Source organism: Myzus persicae, unplaced genomic scaffold (genome assembly GCF_001856785.1).
Source record: "Myzus persicae strain clone G006 unplaced genomic scaffold, MPER_G0061.0, whole genome shotgun sequence".
NCBI lineage: Eukaryota > Metazoa > Arthropoda > Insecta > Hemiptera > Aphididae > Myzus > Myzus persicae.
Genome location: NW_019102894.1, coordinates 230,617 through 255,102, shown reverse-complemented (window position 1 = coordinate 255,102; position 24,486 = coordinate 230,617). Strand labels below are relative to the sequence as shown.

At 35.0% G+C, this 24,486-nt stretch overlaps 3 protein-coding genes across 4 annotated transcripts; 1 reads left to right on the top strand and 2 right to left on the bottom strand.

The window, feature by feature from the left end:
- The first annotated feature begins 690 nt into the window (after positions 1 to 690).
- On the top strand, positions 691 to 2,071 carry LOC111033350 (flavin reductase (NADPH)). Its single transcript, XM_022314041.1, has 4 exons — positions 691 to 967; positions 1,097 to 1,261; positions 1,357 to 1,446; positions 1,538 to 2,071. Exons 1-4 carry the CDS (start codon positions 895 to 897, stop codon positions 1,825 to 1,827), a joined length of 618 nt encoding a protein of 205 aa, XP_022169733.1. The 5' UTR covers positions 691 to 894; the 3' UTR covers positions 1,828 to 2,071.
- Positions 2,038 to 8,451, bottom strand: LOC111033349 (signal recognition particle subunit SRP72). 2 transcript variants are annotated; one of them, XM_022314040.1, is made up of 13 exons: positions 8,313 to 8,451; positions 8,117 to 8,232; positions 7,927 to 8,041; positions 7,712 to 7,849; positions 6,808 to 6,925; positions 6,543 to 6,739; positions 5,603 to 5,873; positions 5,317 to 5,526; positions 4,520 to 4,681; positions 4,273 to 4,431; positions 3,373 to 3,518; positions 2,734 to 2,940; positions 2,084 to 2,204 (listed from the first exon to the last, which is right to left on the bottom strand). In XM_022314040.1, exons 2-13 carry the CDS (start codon positions 8,211 to 8,213, stop codon positions 2,084 to 2,086), a joined length of 1,941 nt encoding a protein of 646 aa, XP_022169732.1. In that variant the 5' UTR covers positions 8,214 to 8,232; positions 8,313 to 8,451. The 2 variants fall into 2 exon arrangements, with proteins under 2 accessions (XP_022169731.1, XP_022169732.1); XM_022314039.1 differs by having other exon boundaries at positions 2,038 to 2,204; positions 8,117 to 8,451.
- A 7,141-nt stretch (positions 8,452 to 15,592) lies between these two features.
- LOC111033348 (homeobox protein prospero-like) lies at positions 15,593 to 23,350 on the bottom strand. Its single transcript, XM_022314038.1, is given in 4 exon segments — positions 15,593 to 16,028; positions 16,465 to 16,666; positions 19,107 to 19,261; positions 20,132 to 23,350. Coding segments are annotated over 4 exon segments (3,756 nt in total). The 3' UTR covers positions 15,593 to 15,848.
- Between the last annotated feature and the right edge of the window lie 1,136 nt (positions 23,351 to 24,486).

Genomic DNA, 24,486 nt, shown 5'->3' with positions numbered 1-24,486 from the left:
CAGGTATACCTATTTAGATGTTTACTATTTTCAACAAATTTTGGTCACGAAAATTCACGGATATTATGCATATTAAATTTTAATACCACACAATGAGTATAATATTATTTTGATTCTTAATGTTTTCATAATTAATAATGTTTTTAGTTATTTTGATTATTGTGTTTTTACAACACATGTATAGATGTGCCTAAAGGCGGCTTTAGAAACATTTGAGGGCCATCGATAAGGTAGTCGATACCACGGTTTAAAATATATATCTTAAACCGTGGTCGATACCAGTCCATTATATCTCAGTCCATGGTTCTCAAGCTGTGGTACGCGTACCACTAGACAGTGGTACGCGGAAGGCCGCACGGTAGTAGAACGGAAAATTAAAAATAAATATTAGATTGATAATAAGACGTTATTTAATTCATATCTTAATTTATAAACACTAATAAATTTGTATTAATCAATAATTATATATTGTAGTATTTTATTGTATTTTTATTTAAAATAAATGTATTTAACTATGTAAAGTTTGTATCGTTTTATTTTTAGTCATCAGTGGTACGTGACTGGTTGATAATATACTTAAGGGGTACAAGAAAAAAAAGTTTGAGAACCGCCGGTCTAAAGAATATTAATATGATAACGCCGTGTGGGGCGTGAAGTGATAAGAGTTAAAAAACCGTCGATTGTCGGCCGCCGCCGGACGTAAATCGTTAAAACGAAACGTGATTATTATTATTATTATTATTAATATTAATTTTTTCCACTGTCAATCGTCATACCTATTATTATTTTCAATTTGCTCACTCATCGTTCGTCCGGCGTTGAAGTAGCGTTTCTGTTGGTGTCCATAAATCAATTGGTGGTTTGTCCCGTGGTTTCAATCCAACAACGAAGAGAATGAAGAAAATTGCAATTTTCGGTGCCACCGGTATGACGGGACTGTGCACCGTTGAAGCCGCTTTGAAACAAGGTGAGGATTTAAGCAGGGACAAAAAAGTCATCGAGAACATTGCATAGCTGACGGTTTTCTAAGCGATTTTTTTTCGACGATTAGTAAGGACTCGCCGGAAATTATGTTAAAAAAACTTTGATTGCGCAGGTCTGGAAGTCAGGGCTCTCATGAGGGATCCCAGTCGTATGCCCGAAGAACTTCGCAGTCAAGTAGAAGTGGTTACAGGCGATGTCCTGGTCAAAGAAGATGTAGACAAGGTCGTAGAGGGCAGAGACGCGATTGTCGTGACTTTGGGAACCAGAAATGACTTGGGTATGATAATATTTGATAAAATAATATTAGGTAGATTGTGACCGAGTTATGACCAATACTTTATTAATTGTATATTAATCAAATTACTTTTGCAGCTCCTACCACAATAATGTCCGATGGGTTGAGAAACATTTTGACATCAATGGAAAAAAACAATGTGAAAATCGTATCAGTCTGCTTATCCAGTAATATTGTTTATGCATTATAATAACATTAACAATGTTATATACTTGTTTGCTTTTTTGATCTAAGTATTAAACACTTTGTTAATTTCAGCCTTTTTATTTTACGATAAGCCCAAAGTGCCTGCAATGTTCCATGGCATCAATGACGATCATGAGCGAATGTTGCATTTGCTACAGGCTAACGAATCTCTGGATTGGATTGCTGTGATGCCACCACACATTGCTGGCACTCCGTCAGGCGAATACAGCGTGGAAATCGGCTCATCACCGGGTCGTGCCATTTCGAAATACGATCTCGGAAAATTTATGATTGAATGTTTGTCTAAACCTGATTACTATAAACAGAGATGTGGTTTGGCAACCAAAGTACCAGCTCCGTGAACCAAAAATTTGACAATAAAGGAAATTAAATAGGTAATTAAATGTGTTACGCAAATGGAATCAAAATCTTGGGGGCAGATGATAATCTATAATATTATAATTACTGGATATGTAATGGAATAGATAAGGAAATATTGAATATAAATTATATTAAAAAAATTGTTGATGGAATTTGATATTTATACTATAATATAATTATATACAATATAATATTAAATATATATGTTTGTTTATTGGTTAGTAACAAATTGTGTGTTTATTTTCCCTTCTTTTTCTTTTTATATTGTCCTCCTTTTCGGTGTTGAAGCCTGGGTGCGTTCTCCGAAGGCACTTGAGCAGTTTGAGGTTTAGGTTGAGCCGCAATGTTTTTGATGTTACTAAGAAAAATAATAGTATATTAAATTATTTTTAAAATAGCACAAAATAAACTTGTTAAAAAAAGTTAAATGTAAACTAATTAAATTTATAAAACATCATAATATTCAATTTTGAATTAAGCGAAATATACCTATTCTATTATAAGTTAGTGTTGTATTAAATAATATTTTAAATTTAGGGCAGTTATAAAGTTAGCATTAAAAAAAAACCACTTAATTTTTCATACTTTGGGATATAAGCATACATTTCTACAAGTTTTTTTTTTATTATTAATTTAACACTTATTCAATTTGACAAACACAATACAAATTGTATGGTTATTTAACTTATGTAATTAATATTTTATATGAAAATTGCCTATTCAAACGTATTTATGGGTAGTCTTAAAACTTTTTTAAGTGTGTAGGTAATCAATTATACTCAACTAATGACTAACACAGGAATTACTATGACTTGAAAAATAATTGATGTGATGTGTGATTGATTAATAATTGGTCAAATTAAGTATAAATTATAGTTTTTACTAACAATTGTTCACTTGACACATTGCTGGCCCCTTGAGTTCCTTTACCAATGCCCGTTTCTTTGCTTCTTCTGTCTTTCTTCTTGCGGTATCCAGTACGCTCGTGTCTTGGCAACCAGCGTTCAGGATTAGGAGGCACATCTGGGTTGAAATTTTTAGGCAGTATAATCTTTCTCTTCTTCTTACGTTTCTTCTCTACATCCGTCTTAGATCTGCGTAATGAATAAGACATTAATATAAATAAAATAATAAAATATAATTTTATGGATGACTTATGGTAAAATATTTATTTCACGCGATTTAGGTTTGGCAAAGTCAGAATCAATCTAGTAGTGGTATTATAAATAATATTTTTATTTTTCAACACACATATTAAATTGGATGTATGTAGGAAAATCTATATAGTTTTTACTCTAAAAATGCAATTTATAGATTTTTTCATTCCTTAGATCTAAAATATGTAATTAGCATAAAATGTAATGATTCAATTTCTTTCAAGTTTTTAAGACATAAAATGAATGGAATATTACTCGTTTTTATAGTTATATTTAATAGTATTGAAATAAAATCATTGACTGTACTAAGAATTCAAATTATTTTCTCAACTTATCTTGATTGATAATCATTTTCTATTAAATAATTACCCTGCAAAGTCTGGTTTCAAAGTAGACTTTTTGATTAATTTAGATCCCATCATCCAGTTAGTATTCTCGAGTAAATCTATGTCTGTATCTTGGAGGTCCAATGGTGGAAGTTGTTTACTGTACATTTGAGCTTTTTCCGGGTCAAACTAAAAGTAAAAATAATTACATTTTACATTTTTTAAAGTTTCCAGGTAACCACTTCAAAGTTAAAATAATTAATCCATTATAAAAGTAGCAGTTATTTTGATTTACTGTTGATTCTACTTTACAATGGCACAGTGTCTTATTTATATTTGAAAAAATTATTGATAAAATATTTAATTTAAAAAATGACAAATTTGGTATAAATGTTAATCAAAAATCTTAATTTTATTTAACTCATCAAATATCTGCAACATAGCTTGTTTACAATCATTAAGGATATTACACAAACAGAATATTATGTTGAGCTACTGGTCCCTGTTTTATTTATAATTTCTATATGTGTAATGTTTTGTTGAGACATGTCTCGCAGCTTATTGATACCTATTTATAATTCAATTGTTTGTCAAATGTCATTATAAGTACTATTGTAGCATGATAATATATTTATATATTTTATGTTGAGATGATATAATAATTTACAAAAAAATAAGTTATTATCGCCTTAAATATATTATTCTTTAAGTACTATTTTTTTTTAAATTTGATTAATCAATATTTTGCCACACTTAGTTTATATAACGTTTGACATTGTATGCTTCTGTCTTTCCATTAAGTTAACTTGGGAAAACACAGTTTTCACAGTTAAGTGGGATCAATACTTATATTTCATTCAAAGGAAAAACAAAATTTAGATTGAATTTCTTATTGAATAATGACATACTGATTAATAAATGTTAAAATAAATATTTATCAAACCTGAGTGTAGGCGATAATAAGTTGCGCCAAAAACTTTTTATTATTAGGATTTAATTCAAGTAGCCGAGTCAGACGTTTAGCAGCTTCTTTGGGATCTTGTTCTCGTAAATGTAATTTTGCAAGTTGTTTTAATAGAATGGTTATCTTTGAATTATCCACCTATTGCATATTCAAATGTTTAAATGATTATAATCCATTTTGAAGAATTGTGTTGAATGTTAAATAATGAATAAGAATAATATATTACCTCTTTTTGACTGTACCAAGACAAAGTATCATTAAATAAGTCAGATGCCGCTTTAAAATTGTCAACATTTAAATACAGCGTAACAAGTGTGCTCACAATTCCAAGTTTATACTTAAATTCACCAAGATTTTCCAGCAAAGTAATTGCTTCATTAGTGTTGTTCTGGAGAAAAAAAAAGTAATAATAAATAAACATCAGTAAGTAGTCAATATGAAAGCATATTTTTTAACATGATATAATCAAATAAAAAACATTTTTTTTATACATACATATATTATACAGTATTATTCTTAATCGAAATAATCAAAATCAAGTGATGATGTTTCCAAAAGGTACAGTAAATTAACTTTTATTTTAAATGCAAAAAACCTTGATATGCATTGTTTAAAAAAATTCAAATACTCAAGTATTAATATAAATTATTTTAATATTGTATACTAAGTAGATCATTAAAGATAACTTTTTTATAGTTTAAACTGCATAACAACAAGTTCAGTTATGGTCTTAAATTGGAAAAGATTCATTTAGAATTCAAAAAAAATGAATTACTATTCATTTTAAGTTAACTAACAACTCTCCGCTAGTAGCGGAGTTTACAAGACTTGTGTCTGTTAGACAAGGAGTATTGTTGGGAATAATCATGGCCAATAAATAATAATATGGCAAGAAACAATTATGTTTTATTCACGCTAACATAAATAGTGAAATATAATAAAACAAATTAGAATTAAGATATGAAATTGAAAAATTATCATTGATTAGTTTTTAATTCTGATATCAATATTTAAACTTTATACCTGCAGTAATAATAATTTCACAGCCACCAAAGTACAATTGAGCTTAGCAGTGGGATTTTCTTGTTTGTATACAAACTTCTTCAATAAATCAATAGCTTCAGAAGTTTTGTTTTGACGCCAGAACATTACTGCTTTTAATAATGTAATATCCTCAATTAGATCAGGATATTTCTTTTCAATGTTATAGCACAATTGAGTACACTGATCTAACTAAAAATAATAAAATTAATTAAATATATATATTGGTTAAAAATAATAATATTTATGTAATTATCTCATTTATTACTTGATTAGTGATTAACGCAAAACGACAATGATTCAACATAACTCTTTTCAACTGCCAAGTATTCAACTTGTGAGTTAATTCATCAGATAATGTTGACTTCAGTTTTTTTTTGGAATCAAACACATTGTGTTCCCGATTCAATACTACCAAATTGTTTGAAGCAATGGCTAGAGATCCAATATCTTTTGGCTTGTACTTTAATACGTCAATGTATTCAGATTGTGCTTCTTTCTCACGGCCTAATTTTTGTAAGCAATAAGCCCCTTGTACTCTGAAAAATAATGGATTAGTTTAATGCCAATAACAAAAATCTTCTGTTTTTTTGATATAATTTATGCTTAAATGTATAAATAATAATAAATAAAAACTGTATTGAAATGAAAACAAGATTAATAATTTACTGGTTACATTTATATTACATTTAGTACAAAAACTATATATTTTTAAGCTTTTACGTAATATAATTTGAAACTTGTAAAATGTAATTAAATTAACCATAATATATTTATTGTTAAGAAATATTTATGTATCAAATTTAGGTATAAAAGTTTGAAATAAATACAATCATACTAATTACTCAGAAATCAGTTATTATTAACTTTGAAAAATAATTATTATTATTGTTATCTCCCAAATATTGTATTATTCATTATAATAATAATGTAATAATGTAATAATTATTTTGTATTTTTAAATAGTATCTTAGTTTGAATAATAAATTTGTAATTTGTATATTAGGTACACTGTTTTTCAAACTAAAGTGGTAACTTGCTTTACTTAATTACATTTTATGATTTGATGTAACATTTATATAAAAATGCTATATGTAACTACACAATGTAGTATAAATGTTTATAGTGGATATACATTTTAAAGCAACAATTTCACTAAATTAGTGTGATATAAATTGTATGATATACCAAATTCAAAATATAATTACTTAATAGCTGTTAGCTCTTCTTGTATTTCTTCTTCTGTCGCTTCCTCGTCTTCCAATGTATTTCTACATGATTTGGCAGCCTGATCAAGTAAATCTTGAGCTTTTTCAATCTCTCTTCTTTCAATTAGTACACAAGCAATGTTATACATAAATTCATAAGTGTTATGTTGTTTAACAGTTGGAATGTCATATTTGTTCTAAAAACAAAATAAAAAATTAATTATTGAATTGAGTATAGTACTATAAAATGGGCTTAGCAACTTACATCTCCTAACTTAGAAAGTTGAGAAATAACAGCTGTAAGATTTGATTCCCTTTCATTTGTAAAACTGTCTTTACTCTGTTTGATAATATCTCGATACATGTCAAAACATTCATTATACCTAAAATTATTAAAAATTATTTAGTGTGAATTACAAAACTTATAACCAATAAACACACATTAAGTGGACATTACCCATGCATTTGTTGTCTCCTTCTTACACACGTACGACATAGAACATTTTAATTCACTAATTTCAATAGTGTGCTGTTTGTTATGATATTACAGTGAATTTACCTATGATCAAAGTTTTTGGTAAGAACATAAATCTATGCTTAAGCGTTGGTGGATTTTTGGATATTTTAATTTTCAAGGAGATATGAACATTTTTGATTTTTGTTATTTCATATACTTGTATCTTGCTTGAAAATGAAAATATCAAAAATCTACAAACGCTTGCATAGATAATGTTCTTACCTTAAAGTTTGATAATACTTAAATTCACTCTAATATCAAAACTAATGGCATACTATTCAAACGAGTGAACAAATATTTACTATGTTGGAAGTTGGTAAGACGGAGACAACTAACGTGGGAGTAATATCCCCTTAAGAGCATATCCAGTTAATATAGGAAAGAACTTGTTTTAGACCTCGAACTGGTAATTTTGTTAACGTGTGTGGAGTACCTATTAGGTTTTTTAATAAGGCATACACTTCACATATTCATAAGCAAAATACTTGGTACATTTTACAGGATTTTGAACTTTCATTTATCAATGACTAATGAGTATTTATAGGAACCTTTTTAATATGAAGAGTTAATGATTCCTTAACTATGTTCTGTTCATATTATACCAAATAAGTGTTTATCGTGCACATAAGCTAAATATAAAATATTATATTACCTCTCCAACTTATAAAGAATTTGAGCTTTCAACTCCTTGAAACTGTGTGCAGGGTTAGGTTCTTCATTAATCAGTTCTAATGATTCTTCAGAGCGGTTTAAACGATACAAACAATAAGCTTTTTCAAACGTAAATTTCCTAGAAAATTAAAACACACAATTTAGAATTTAGATATACGAAAATTGTAAGCGAGTCAATATAAACTAGATACTTACTGAGACGCTTCATTCTTCAGTATGTAGTTATATGCGTCTTCAATCTGATTCAGATGAATCAGACAAACGACTTTAGTTTGAACCAACGACAATTCTTCAGGAAACTGTGGTATATCTGAGAACAACAAATGCACACAGGATCAATGATTGTTAAAATAAAAAATAAAAAACTATAACAATGACTACTCACGTTTCTCGACGAGTTTAATGATTCTTTTGTATTCTTCGGCCGAATCCAACTTTTCGATTTCCGAAAATACGGAATTCAAAATGGATATCTTGGACATGATCGCTGCAAAGCTGTCCCTGCGCCAAAGGTTTATTTCAAACTAACATTAAATTACTAAGGATAGGTTTGTGAGACAACAGCTTGTCTTAAAACCTACCTAATCTTACTCTTCAAGTAAATAATATGAGAAAGATTTTCGTAGTCAACACGATACTGAAACTGTGAAAGTACTGTACGGGACTTGCATAACAATTATTAAGAATAAGAAATGAATTAACCATAATTATTCATACCTGATACTGTATATTGGTGTGTTATCAATAAATTTCTACTTGGTGATACCATATTTTGATGACGTCTTATCACGTCATTCGGAACGGGTGTTGTGCTGTTCCATACCATTACCGTGGTTGGCAAAGTCTCGTTTACCGCTCTTTTCAAAATCCATTTGTTCGCTCATCTCGAAATAATATATTTAATTATATTCGACATCATTTGAAATAACACATTAAAGGTGTTTTACCCATAGGCAGAAATCGAGGGGTGCTTGTCCCCCTCCCAAAATAAACAGTTTTTTTAGATTTGTAGGATTGAAGCCCACGCCGCTCACAGTGATGTTTTGGAAAAATGTTAGCCCCCTGAAATTATAATGGATTTCCGCCTATGATTTTACCTTCCGATGAAATAATGGGTGTATAATTCGTTATTTTTGCATAGAGTTTATAGATATTTATTCAATAAATTATAAACTATTGTTATACAAAATATGTACAGTCATGTAATCATAATAGTTGAGATAAACATTTTGTTTAAAAAAATGTGTTATTTGTGATTTTTTAAATTTTATTCTGTTATCAAATATCACTTAAAATGTATACTAATGTGATAAGCGTATATAATCACTGTTTACCGAACTAATAAATTGAATAAGAGTTATAATAAGTTGTGAATGTTATTATTTCTTTTTAGGACCGACTGCGCTTATATGATTCCACAGAGAATTTGTTTTTATACTTTAGCTTTACCAATGATGCTAAAATAAAATTATAGAATGAAAGAGGGGAAAACATAATAAGGCTCCCTCTCCAAAAAAAAAAATGTTGATACAACTTAATGAATAACAAAAACCTAACCTAACCTCACCTAGCTATTTAAACTAAATTGTAGGTAATGCATATTATTTATTGATCTCCTCACGAATAAAAATATTTAATTCATATTAATCAAATATGTTTGATTATTTTATAACATAATAACAGATCATGTATTCATGTGCCATGATAATTATTATATGGTTAAAAAAAAGTGCATGGGTAACAAATAATGAGTAACTGAAAAGTATAATAGAACATTCTGTCAAATTTGTGACAAATATCAAGTTAGGTTATATACACTATAAATACCTTAGACCATATACTATATATATCATATTATATATCATATTATCTAAGATAAATACGTACGTTATTAAATAAGTAAGAACTCAAAATGTGTTTGCATGATTCATAACAACCTATTTATTACTTTTTGACTTGGTGTTTTTTTAAACTTAAATCTTAGTCAGTAACCCTAGTGCAGAATACTGCAGAATTCTGTTTAATATGATGCGTGTGTGCTAATCATGGTCCATGGATAGGTATGTTTTGTAAAATACTTTACAGACACATTTTTAGTACAAATTTTAACAAAACAGTGCATACGTTTCATGGAAAGTTCTGTTATGTTCCACAAAAACACGAGTAGGTTTTAATATATTATATCGTAAGGTGTGTTTCACCTAGACAACAATACATACAATGATGATTACAATTTAGTCTAATCAAAGAGGGTTAAAATATATTTTAATATACATTTAGTTAGGAATGTTAGGATATTACTTATGAATGACCGAAGAGTACACAAATCGAAAAAACCGTGCGCTTTTTATACAATTTATACGCTTATGAGTCGTTATATAGTTATTGCCATAAGATATACCTATGTTCGAGCGTTTGATAGTATTATATAAATCGATTTTTTTCGACTTTGGCCCGTTATTGCTTGTCGATAACTGCGGTGCACGTACAAGGTACATCTGGTTGCCGACCTCCGCGACGGTAAGGCGAACGAGTGACGAGACGTCTCACCGGGCACCGCAGACCAAAGGAGATGACTACGCGAGCACAGGCGTGTCAGGGCTTTTTTTCGGTTCACTCTTCGCCTATCCTCCACCCCAACCGAGCACGTGCGGTCGAGGGTCACAAGTAATTTGGTCGCTTTAAAACTAATCCGAGGAATGTTGATTGAGGCCGAATGTAGGTATATACCAGTGCTTATATATGTACCAAGCGGTATCCCGCGTGTATGCACGCTCGCGATGAGCTCGGCGTCTACATAGTCACGGGATGGGGGGGGGGGAGGAGGGGCAGGGGTAAGATTCTTCTGGAGTTTAATTGATTTCTTTTCGAGTGTTACATTATACGTTCGACGAGTCGGGCCGTCGAGCGTGTCGAAACTTCCGGGTGTATATATGCGTTTCTTTTCGGAAACGTTTGCACAAACGCCTGCAAGATCCTGCCACCTTGACACACAATATATATACACCCGCAGACCAATGTTCAGAATATCTTTCTTTTTTTTTTTTTGAGGGGGGTTTTTAATACTGCGGGTATACGTCATTCGGCCATCGTCATTCCAGCGCATTTTTTCGTACCATATGATCATATTTTTGTATTTTTATAATCTTAGGTATATTATATTCTTATTCCGACGGTGAATCAATGAGTTTTAAAACCGTTTAACTGGACTGAATCTAATACTTTACTTCCCCACATAAACTTTGCACTGGTTTTATAGAGTAAAAACGTGTCTACATACTGATCTGATCCTATAGCATTATAATAACTATTTTAATTCACAACTCGACGTTTTCAACTTCTAATGTCGACTCAACTTGACCAACTCAATTAAATTTCAAAAATTGTTCCGATTTTTTATATTATAACCACGTGACATGTGCTGGGTGAGCACGGAACGCCGTCTATGAAAGACTTGTGTGGGAAAACTGCAACAACATAGAATATATTAAGTACACGTGTTTTTTGTGTTTAGGTCATTTATATTAGTTTACTTTTGTTTTTTTTATTAGGTACATATCATTAAAAAAAAAAAAAAAAACAAAAATAACGAAACAAACAAAAAAAGAAATAAACAGTATATGTATATACGAGGATTACATGTACATCACCATTGACATATTATATAGTTATACAATGTTATATTATAGTGTAATGCGGTAATAACTATTATTTCATACATAAATGAGGAGTGTGACGTGTAACGCGCGTGTTTTCGGAACATATACACACATACAATATAATATATATGTCATCATTACGATTAGCTTAATCAGGTTTGACTGTTATTACAATTATTAGGTATAGGCACACCTATAAACATGTACTGTTAATCGTAATAATATATATTATCGTATAAATAAATAATATAATAATATGAGAAAACAACTTGGACTAATTTATTAATAATAATAATAATAATAATAATTATGACAATGATATAAGTATAAAGAAACGCTAACGAAAGGAAAAATAAAAAATGCCTTGTTAATATCGTATTATATATAGATACCCCGGGCCACAATTTTTTCGTCATTGCATCGCTTTCTGTATAATAATAATAATAATAACAATAATATGTTACATCGGAAAGAAAAAAAAAACTTGAACAAAAATCACGTGACATTTATTTTTTAAGACGGCCAGCAACGCGTGTGCGCAGTACGCAAATATCGTAAAAACGTATACGAAAAATAGGAAAAAATCATATTCAGGTGCATACCATTTTATAAGTATTTGAGGTCACTATGTAACAGAAAAAAGAATATTATTCTAATATAATAGAAAATGTAGTCAAAGTACCCGGACACATATATAATATATTTTGGCGCAAACTTCCTAATTATTTCGAGGGGGCGAGGGAGCCGAAGAATTTGAGTTAAAATCAATTTATTCAAAAGTCGGGAGTGTTCGTGACGAATTTTAGAAGTTGTATATTAAATACTTCCCAGGGCTCCTCACCCCCTATTTGCGCCCTCGTATCTATATATATTATATATTATTGTTGAACGACGGACGGGTAAGTCATCAGTCTTGGGGAACGAAAAAAAAATTGTAATATTAATAGGTAAACGTAATAATATGATGTACTGTAACGCGTGTAGACGAGAAGAAGAGTAAAAAGAATAAACCGTAATAACAAGAGGTTTTAGAGTAAAAACAATTATGACATTAATGAACATAATATAACCTATAATATTATATTATATTATACCTAAAATATTATTATATAGTGATCGAGCCCAGGGCATAACTGCTTTTCTTGAACTATTATTAAAAATGTTACATTATATTATTATTATGCGTATGACTATGAGTAAATTTTTTTTTTCATAAACGTTAATTATTGTAAATATAATATTATCCTAGCACACTCGAAAAACTGTTCAACTATTTTCAAAAATTAAAAAAAAATATAATAATAATAATAATAATTGTAAAACATAATATTATTATAAAACAAAAGACTAGTACATAGTTTGTAGATTCTTTTCGTGCGTGCAGATATGAAATAGGTACACATCCGAACGAAAAAAACCCTCAAAACTTAAACATATAGTTAACTCGTGAAAACAAAACCGGCAAAAATCAAATAAATCAAATATAACACACTGTGTATATAATATTATTTTATATTTTATATGTAGTAAAAATGACTTTTTTTCAACCTGAAACCTTATCCGTTCTATTTTATTTTATTATATTATAATGTATTATGCGTAGTATATTATTAGTAGTATTAGTAGTAGTATTAGTAGTAGTAGTAGTAATAGTGAAAAAATCGAATAAAAAATAATATTAGAGTTATATCGTAATAATATAATAATATAATATATTATTGTTTAAATCTACAATGCCATTTTTTGAACGTGTCTATCTTACAATAAACACGTTTTTTGTTTCTGTATATTATAATAATTATTGTCGCACATATTTCCTATGTGCGTCTGTATCGGTTTAAATCTATAGAAAATATTTTATAATATACATATCCCCTGCGCGAATGTGTGTGCGTGTGTGTGAGATGTGTGTGTGTGTGTGTCTATATAATATGCGTATGATATATTATTACAGTCGACTCTAGTCGGTAACTATTGAACCCTAAAAAATTCTCTTTCCATCGTCATGTCATGATGATAGGTTTTTAAATATTTAATCGGTTTTCGGATGTATATCGACATTTTTGAATAACGCGAATTTTTTCTCTCACACCCACGAACTCTGAGTTACCGAAAGTCGACTGAATCGTGATTTCTTTATAACTGTCTGTCTGTCTGCCTGCCTGTCTGCGTGTATGCGATGTGATAGGGGTTATAATGCGATCTGTCTGTGTGTGTGTGTGGGTGAGTGGGTGTATGTGTAGTGTGTGTGAGCGGTTGTCCGTCTTGCGGCGGCGGACTTTGGCGACTCTCGTCCGCTTGTATACTGAAACTACAGCTGAAACTTTCGCGCGATGGGGGGGGGGGGGCGAAAAGCGAGCCGAAATCCGACGCGATCGTTGTAAGTCTTAGCATTTTTTCGCCGCCCGCCGAGTCCAGCGCGTATATGTATAGTGTATTTTCTTTTTGTTGCTAATATTGTGTCGTGTAATGTGTAATAATAATATTGTATTATATTATAAACTGTTTGTGTGATGTATATAATTCAATACATATATATATATATTTTTTTTTTTTCGGTGTGTCTGTCTGTTCTAAATATCCGTCTGTATGTGTGTATGCGTGTGTGTGTGTACCGAGGGTTGTTTGTATATACGGATTATGCTTGATATGCGTGGAAAATAAAATATACACGAGCGTAATATTATGTCGACGGAAGAAGTAAAAAACATTTCGTCCAAAACGTGCGGCGAACGAAAACGAAATAAATGGAACGAAAAAAAATTCAAATTATATAGGTCCGAATGCGGAGACCGTACCTATATACGTATATATATATATATGATGTGTGCGATGTCCTTCGAGTGTCGAATAAAATGTTTGCGCCAGTGTGTCTATATATTTATATTTTATATAATATAATATAATATGTAAGTATACTCTATAAATAATATTATATTTATATTATATGTGTGTGATGATGTGTGATGTATATGTAATAATATAATGTGTGTATGCGATATTGTATTCGACTGTAAAACATATTATATTATTAAGTTCGGTGTATGTACTTATACTATTTTAGTATGTGTATGACTGTTGTGTGAGTGTGTGTGTATGTAATATGCACGTGTGTATATATCATCGTGCATATAGTCTGTATATAGGAATATTATATATATATATTTAATATTTATATATATAATATGCTGCGAGTTGTAAACTGTCTGTAAACTGATTGTATTCTGAATATTATATTATAATATTATGTATATTATTGGAAATATGGTCTGTCTGTCGGCGGAGGTACCGCTAGCGGATGGGGGAAACTAAACGGTGATAATAATATTATGTATAATAATGACAATGATAAAATAATAACGACGAAATTATAATATTATAAGAACTATTTTTAATAATATATAATATGATCCTTTTATTTTTTAATTTATTTGACTAGGAGAAACTCACCACACCAAAAAAAAAAAAAATAATAATAATAAAATAAATAAATAAAATAAAATAAAATAAACTAAAAAATAAAAATTAAGCTAGATAGTTAATAATTGGAGTAATGTGAGATCACGTGAGTGGGGGGAGGGGGAGGGAGTATTTGAACGCCTTATCAGGCAAATTATTTTTTGTTTAAATTTTTTTTTTGTTTGTTATCAAGTGCTATTAAATTGTGAAATAACAATATAACCTAACCTAAACATTGATGTAAAATTAAAAATAATAATAGGTACATAATAATCATAATGACAATAATAATAATAATAATAATAATAATAATAATAATAATAATCATAATAATAATAAAATGGGTACCCCGTGTGAATAAAATGTAGTTTTTAACAATCAATTAATATAATATATAAATAATATGTTGTGTACATTAACTGACCCATCGCTGGGGCAATAATATCTCTACTATACATCTTAATATTGGTTTTTTTTTTATAAATAAAAATTGGTGGGTCTCTTGTTCCCTATATACATTTAGACTATTCCATATACATATATATAATTTCAATATTTAAGCGATTATAATTTTTCTTTTTAAAATATATATATAATTATATAAAAATAAAATAAGTAAAGATAAATTCAAATTTTTTGTACAACATAATATTATTTTTTTCTTTGTACAAAGAGACCGCCCTTAATGTTTTATAAAAATATTTGGAAACCAAAAAGTAAAACATAATGAATGTTATAAAATTTGTTTTCAAAATGACTGTACACAACAATGCATATATAGAATATAATAAAACCCATCACAAAAACTCAATGTTTGAGCTTTCGTTTTTGTTTTCGTTTTTCTCATTGAAAACGATAATATAATTATTAAATTTCTTTACAAAAAAAGCACAGTTTACAGACGCGATGTCGAATGCTTGTATATAATGTAGTATTATACATATATATATATATTATGCGTACATATATATACACGGTGTGTACATAATTATATACCGTTTATTCGAGCTGTTCGAGGAAGTTCGGAGACCTGAAGTACTCCGGCACGGTGTCGTCCATGCGAGAGATGACCTTGTATATGGACTTTTTCCACGACTGTTCCGTGTCCTTTCCGTTCTGGATGGCCACGAAAAATTCGCGTAACGTCTGCTGCACCACATACTCAAAATTGCTAGGTGCCTATGGGGAAAAAACAGAAAAAAAGGAAAAATAAAAATCGGGAACTACACACCAAACACAATAAACGTATTATTACGTAATATATTATACTATTTCTACGGTTAGGTTCGACAGGTCGAGCGATAATATGCCTGTATACCTTCGAGGTTTTTTAAGAAATAATATTTCAACATTAAAATGACGATGCAGAACCGGAAAATGTTGGTTCGTATTTGAAAATACTCGTACAATAGTAATAGTAGTTCTGTATGGCGTATTACAGTTAATCCAGTTTTAATCGAATACAGTCCTATGTATATAGTCGAACACGATATTATGATGAGTATGGTGCATTTCTAAATGCATCATCATCAATCCCGGCAATAATAATTCGTTATCAAAATAATATGATCGCCAAAAAAGAGTGAAAAGACAAAAAAATGTCCGGTTTTATTACCGGTTCAGGTATACCGCAATATATACACTCGTTTTTGTGATGTTGGCAGAGGCATACCTCAATGTGGTTGTTGCGGTTGTAGTGCAAGTTTAGGACCCTGTAGATCTCGCTGTCCTTGTTGACGTGTATGTCTTCGGATCTCTGCAAACCCTCGCTGACGGCTTGCCGTGCGTATTTCTCCATCTGAATGTAATAGAACTCTCTGTTGGAGGCACATAAAAAAACGACACGATTAATAAAATAATAACACCGTCGTATCGTACGATAAATGTGTATTAATATAATAACAATTATTATCGAAACGGGCGGGTTACGTATACGATATTATTACGATTTATCATTAAATATTATATATTATATTATGTATAATTGGCACACTCGTCTCGACTCTCGAGCACGCATCGGAAACAACGCGGCGGAGTACATATTATAATATTACAATGTTGTGACTATAATATTATGATCATCATCATCATCGTCGTCGTCGTAGTCGTCGTCGTCGTTATTATTATTATTATTATAATTTCGAACGTTGTACGATGTGTTGCGGTGAAAAGACTAAGCGGGCGCTAGAGAGTTGTATACAATAAAATATATAATTAATATTACGGTCGGCATACACTGTATTCTACTAGGTACGCTCGCACGATTACGATGATGATAATAATAATAATATTGAAATCAGCGGATCGAGTCGATTCGAGTGCGGTGCACACACCGCGCACAATACGTCGCGCGTACACCATTGCGCTTTTCCGAAACGCTGGCACTCGATATATTATCGTATTATATTATGTGAAATGTTGTGTGTGAGCAGTATAATATAATAGACACGTGCGCTTAATGATAATACTACATAAAATGTAGGTAGATAGGTAGGTATAATATAATGGCGAAGAACAGCCCCGCCTCTCGAAGACGGACGGGTTAATACGCCTGAGCGAAAGAGCATCGTGTGCGCGAATGTTACGAGTGTTATAATATTTTAATAATAATGTACACCACGATGATGGTAATAATTCAATATGATATGATATTGCGGTACACGTTATTAGTATTATTATTGTGCACTCCTGTAGGTAAACGGACGACGGTGGTGAAAAGCCAATCATTTGTATACAAATATGGGGCGGAGGGGTAGATGCTTGTGAGTTAAAACAAATCCTCCGTTTTCACATCGTGCGATATTACATAAAATATGTAATATCATGGGTGATATATTATAATATTGCTATTATGATTTATGAGTGTGTGTACGGTTTTACCCCAAGCTCAGAGTATATGTTGCGCCAATCGAGGAAAATCGCAAACTCGACGATGCGAGTACTTTTTGACGAGGCTGGGTAGGTTAGCGAAATTTTTTCAAGGGGGGGTCTCAAGTTAAAAGTTGATGGAATAGATTTGATAAAATTGTGAGTTCTAATGATTTACTATTTTTCTTTTGTTTTATTCTTCCGAACTAAGAAACGTAACTGTCATCACTTTTAACTCGTTTACGCCCTGCAGCACGAGTTACTAACGGCGTACATATCTATATTATTTATTTTTTAGTTTTCGTACTCGCGAGTTTCGCGACCAAGTGTACCGTAGGTTTGCAGCGTTATTTTGCCCGCCCCCCTCCCACCTATATTCAAAACGTCACACGCTTTATATAATAAATTTATAACATAATATTTTAAACCGTCGCCGTATAATGGATTGTATATTACAACGATTATAAACTTGTCTCGTTCGCGACGTCTCTATATCTGCGGCAGCGTGTGTTTAATACGCACATTATTTTATTGTAAACACGACCTGCACTATATGGATACACCAACCATTATATACACACGTGCTTACGTTTTATATAAGAAATGGAAAACGGCACACGATCATAATATTATTATGTGCGACACGAGCGTTAATTAGGCGACTGGTTCCAAATAAATATATTATATAAAAATGTTAAATAAAGCGTTAAAATTCATCCCCACTACCCTAACCCATCCCGTATCGCATGTAATAATATGTACCCGACAAGGAAAAGAGTCATAAACGAGATTATATTATTATTATTATTATAATATTGTGGTTGTGCACGTATCGCGAGTTTTGTTATTTTTTTCGCCGACGACATTCCCTCGACGGCTCCCGCCCTCCGAATAATCATAATAATAGCAATAAGCAAATACAATATATAATATTATTATTGTGTTCAGTAAGTGTGAGCACACTCACACACAAGCACGCGTGTTCATATATACATAAACGTGCACACTGAATTAAAATAATATAATATATTATAATTATTTACGTATTATGTCAGGGGGGTGGATGAGAGGGGAAACACTTAAAGCAGGTGCTTTACAAAAAAAAAAAAATATATATATTTTAAAAAAATGGGACGTGGCCCGCATGCGATGACGAAAAGAAAGCTGGAATTAATTTAACACCCACATGGTTCGGATGAATTACTTTTCTTCGTGTTTTATGAACCGTGCGCGAGTATGTATACGACACAGGTATAAGGTTTAAAAAAAAAAATGCGCGTTTCGATTCAAAAAAACTTCATGACAACAATCCTCCTCCGACCGATTACTACATTACCGATTAGTATTTACTATAATGCTAGATATTGTGCTAAAAGTTGAGGTGCTTACCTGAAGTTCGATAACCACTTGACTAGTTGCGCGGTGTTGTTCTTGTTGAACTTGATGTCGGGGAAGTACATCTTCAGGATGGCTGAGCTGGGGTACCGGACCCAAAAGAACATCAGCTTGGCTTTTCGCAAGTGCATCGGAGTCAGGGTTGACGAGTAAACATAACAGTTAGGGAAAAATCGTATTCCAATTTTCTCATAGTATTAAATTATAATCATAATATAGATATATATATAGGGATAATCGATACATTATAATAATATTATAATATATTTCGTTACAGTATTTCACTGACGGTTAATCGTCATTATTATTATTATTATTATTTTATTATTATCGTCATCGTCAGGCGTAGACTTACACGCACGTTCGCATTTAAAGCGGTATCGTTTTCAAATCTTAGCGACGGTTAATTCGATTAATCGCGAAAGTTTTGTTTCTTTTGTAGGTCTTCCACACATGTTTGTGTAATACATTTTCCTGGGGCTTCCCCATGGCCACCACTTCCCGAAAACCTCCCCATATGCATCGTGAGTGTCGGATTCCCTGTAGTTTTTACCCGCCTTTTTTCTGAATGTTTTTCGGGAAACGACGAGTTAGAAAGATAATATAATATTTTATATTAATATATTATCAAGTGCTGCACCTTTGTTGCGATAGAGGAGAAGGGAAGATTACCCCGTATCGTCAAAGAACCAACAATGGTTCTGACATAAAAGTATTTATTGGAAATATCACGATAATTCGTCACGAACACGCGAATCGCGTCGTCCCCCCTTCAACTTCTTACGGAATATATTATATTATAATGTACTCGATTTAATATTAGACATTTTACCCACGTTTAGATAAATAATATATAAACGACGTACACTGTATAAATACCTAATACTAATAGCAATAATAATAATAATAATAATAATAATATAGATCATAAACGAAATAACCTAAAAATATAATATAATATTTTACGCATCGTCACCAAAAAATGCGTATAAGTTGTTTTTTTTGTATAAAAAGGATATTATAGGCGACATGCCGTCGTACGGTCCGTCCCCGGAATTGCACTCGGAAATGCGGTCGACGCTGTCGTTGCCGCCGTTGCCCATGGACATGTCCATCCGGGCTTTCATGCTCATCAGGTCCGGCGACGAGTTGTGGTGCTGCGCGGCGGCTAACAAGGCGGGGTGGAGCAGCGACCCGTGGTGGTGCTGCGGCGGCGGCGGTGGTGGCGAGTCGGACATGCCGGGCGGGCTGGACGACGGGATGTGGTGCGGCACGCCTTGGTGCTGGCTGGTGTAGAACGGGCTGTAAGGGCTGAACACCTGTGACTCGTGCAGGCTGGGGTTGGGTATGGCCACTGACGTGGGCAGCGACACCGGCAGCAAGGGCATCGTGGGCGGTGGCGGCGGCTGAGGTGCGGCCGGCGCAATCGACGGCGATTGCTGTTGCTGCTGCTGTTGGTGGAACGGCCGCTGTTGGGAAGGCGGCGGCGGCGGCGGGGGTGAGTCGCCGGCCGCGGGTTGCATGACTGCAGCGGATTGCTGCATGGCCTGCGCGCCGCCGACCGGTTGCTGCGCCCTGCCGTCCAACGATTGCATAGGATTTCCGCCACTGTTGCTGTTGTTGTTGTTGTTATTGTTGTTGTTGTTGTTGTTGCTGCTGCTGCTGTTGTTGTTGTTCGCCGAGTCCTGGGTGAGTATGCGGTTAATGGCACGTGGGGTGATCCGGGTGTCGGTCACCTTGTGCCGTTTCTTTTTGGGTATCACCACCAAGCTGAGAGCCTCGTTCTGTTCGGGCGCCGGTTCGCGTTCCATGCAGAACGGGTTCAGGTGAGACGGCAGCCCGCTCATGGACGAGTATAGGGCGGCCGCTGCGGCTGCGTTGCTCAGGCCCGCCGAGCCGTGCAATTTCGGGGCAAACATTTGAGCACCCCGGACGTGTCCTAGCGCTGCGGCAGCCGCGACCGCGTCCGCGCCGTTGTACAGGCTGGCGCCGGCGCCTCAAGTCGTGTTGACCAGACCGTTTCTCATCTCGGCCGGTCCGTTGCTGGGCATCTGCAGTAGACCGTTACCGCCACCGCCGATCGCCACGCCGTTACCGACGCCTGTCACCGGCACCTGGCTCGCGGCGTTGTAACCACCGCTGCTGGCGCCGTTCATCATCTTCGACAGGCCGTTGACCAAACCTGAGTTGCGGTCGGCACCGTGGCTCCCGCGGTCGATGACTTTGGTCCGGAGCGACTTGCGATCGACGTCTTTGGTCATCAGCTGCACGTCCGCCGCGTCTGCCGTCTTGGACTGTTTGCGCTGCTGTTGCTGCTGCGTGAACTTGGCCATGATCGTGTCGATGAGTCCGGTCAGCGTGGTGGATATCTCGGACTTGAGAGCGTCCGCCAACAGGTCGAGGTCCGGGAACGGTGGCGTGGTGGGTGGCTGTCGGCCGGACCCGGGCACCGCGGCGATCTTTTCGGGCGTCTCGGCCGAGGCGGCCTTCTGCGGGTGCATGGGTGTTGGAGCGTTCATTTGGTTTACGTGATGTTGATGGTGGTGTTGCTGTTGTTGTTGCTGTTGTTGTTGCTGTTGCTGTAGTTGCTGTTGCTGTTGCTGTTGCAGTTGTTGTTGTTGTTGCTGTTGCAGCTGTTGTTGTTGTTGTTGTTGTTGCTGTTGATGCAGTTGCTGTTCCGCCGCGATCGCGGCTTCCTTTGCCAGCCTGGCTTCCTGTTCCATGAACAATTTGTGACCGACTCCTTGCAAGTACATGGCGGCCGCGTTGTTGATGGCGTGGTGCTGATTGTGATTGTTGTGCTGTTCCTGGAGCACTTGCTGCTGGAGCAGTGTTAGCGCCCCGTTGAACGACGGGTGTATGGGCATGTGAGTCTGTGGTAGAAATTTGACCATTTTCGAAAAATTTGGGTTGATCTGTTGAGCCGACGATGGCAACATCGGCAGTGGTGTAGTGCATTTCGGGGCGATAGGTGGACTGTGCCTTGCCGCCGAGATTTCCGCCTGTTCCGGTTCAGCGTCGCTGCCGTCTTCGGGCTCGTCGTCGTTGTCCATTCTGGTGCACAGTTGCACGTACTTGTGTTGCATTTCCGCCAACTGTTCCTGCATGGTGCGCAGTTGGTCCTTTAATACGTTTTTCTCGACCATTTTCTGTCTGAGCTCATTGGGACTAAGTTCTTCATCGTCGTCATCGTTGTCGTCGTCGTCCACGTCCATCGAGTTGTACCGTTCGCTGTTGTCGTGCTGTTGCGGATGGTACAGTTTGCGTTTCTTGCAACCGTTGACCTGGACCGGCAACGAAGGACTGGACCTCATTGTGGACACAATATTTTCGACCCTAGCTTTTTTCAACTCGTTTTGTTCGACTTTCACCTCGAAGTCTTTGCTGTGCTCCTCGGCCTTGATTTCTTTAGTGTCGGACACGGGCGATCCCAGAGACCTCTCGGAATCCGTACCGTCGTTTATGTCGTCCGCGTCGTGATCATTGGTCACCGCGTTATTGTTATTGTTGTTAATAAAATTGTTAACTGAGCTTACCTCGGCCGGGTCGACCGGCTTTCCGGTGCAGTTGTCGACGATGTCCGCGGCGGCCAAATTTTTGGCGGCAGTGGCGGCGGCGCATTCTTCCGAGCCGCTGATGTCGTTCTTGTTGCTGTTGATATTGTTGTTGTTGTTCATAATACTGTTGTCCGGCGACGACGGGTCGTCGGAGTTGCGGAACTCCTGTTCCAGTGCGAGCAGCTCTTTTTTTCTGCCCTGTAATATGTCGCGGAGCATGTGATGGGCCAGCTCGCTGTTGGGCCCGGTGGCCGGAGAACCGGGCAGACCGGGTAGCGGCTGCGTCAAGCAATCGGACGAGTCCATGGTCACCATTTCTTCTTTGACTTGACGGCCGATGAACTCGTTTAGCATTTTACCGGGCGCGAAGCCCTGGTTGAAAAAGTACTGCTGGTGGCCTTGGCCGAAAAATGCTCCGTAGAAGCTTGCGGCCTGGTTAAGCAGTGGTGCCGAGGACACGATCGGTCGAGAACTGAAATTCGGTATGGACGAGTAGCTGTTACGCGGCTCACCGGCATCCACGCGCTGTCTGCTCCGCTTCGCCTTGTTCTTCAACAGTTTGTCGGCCGAACCGTCCAACGGATCACCCCCACCACCGATACCGCCGCCGCCGACGAAACACTCTGCGCCCCCCGCCACCGCCGTCGTTCCGTGGTTGCCGCCGTCCTCCTCAGATGACATAGCCGGCTCCGATTGGCGGTCCCCTTCCTTCGCGCATCAACCGGATCACCTGCACACACACACACACATATAATAATAGTAATAATAATATACAACAACTGTTTTTTCCCTTTCCCCCACCCCGTTCGTTCGACTACCCGCGACGACGCCACTGCCGCCGTTATAAAATTTTATATATTATTATTATTGCCGCCGCCACTCACCTACAATCGCTACTATGTACTCGTATACACACACACACACACACACACACACACACACACACACACACACACACACACACACTGGAACATTTATACTTAAACTTATGTGCATTTGAATTTATCTGAGTGTGTGTGAGTACAATAAATACTGCAGTACAACACGCTGTAATATACGTGTATATGTGTACAATACCCTGCGGCTCGTGCCTTATGTCAAAAACCTAATGCATCTGCTCCTTCCGACCCGCGTATATACATCACGGCTATTATATATATATGCTATAATGCACAGAATATACGACTATTATTAATGCACCCACAACGAAGTACTTAATCAAATCAAACACGATATTGCGCTCGAGCCCAATCAATACACAAGTCTCGCGCGACCGGAACTATGTGTCGTATACGCACGACTATTATGATATGGGTAGGCACCGTGCAGGAGACTCGAAACACTCGGATCTACGAAGCTGAATAGTCTCAAATTCGATAATTGCTGCAGGTAGGTGTACCTCTATTAAATGCGAGTGCCGTCTATCGACGCACACCGTGGACGAATAATAACGGTGATAACGGCAACAAGTTTTTTTTTTCAATTGATCGATATTTTCGAGTGCACTCGGCCCCTATAATATAATATTTTATTGTCTAGAAAAACACTGCGGACCTAAATTAGTACATCTTAAACAATATTTTACCTTCATTCGAAAACCATCATGTTTTTCAACCGCGGTTCCTCCGAGTGCACCCATATATATTGATATAAGCTTGACAGTCACGAATTCGCAAATCCCGAAAAAAAAAAAATAAGAAATCTAGTGTGCGCTTACCTATCTGAAATCTCTTATGTTCTGAGAGGATAAAATAGGTACATGTTGAACGATCATATAATTTTACGCTACAGATTTTTTTTCTAACATTAAAAACAAA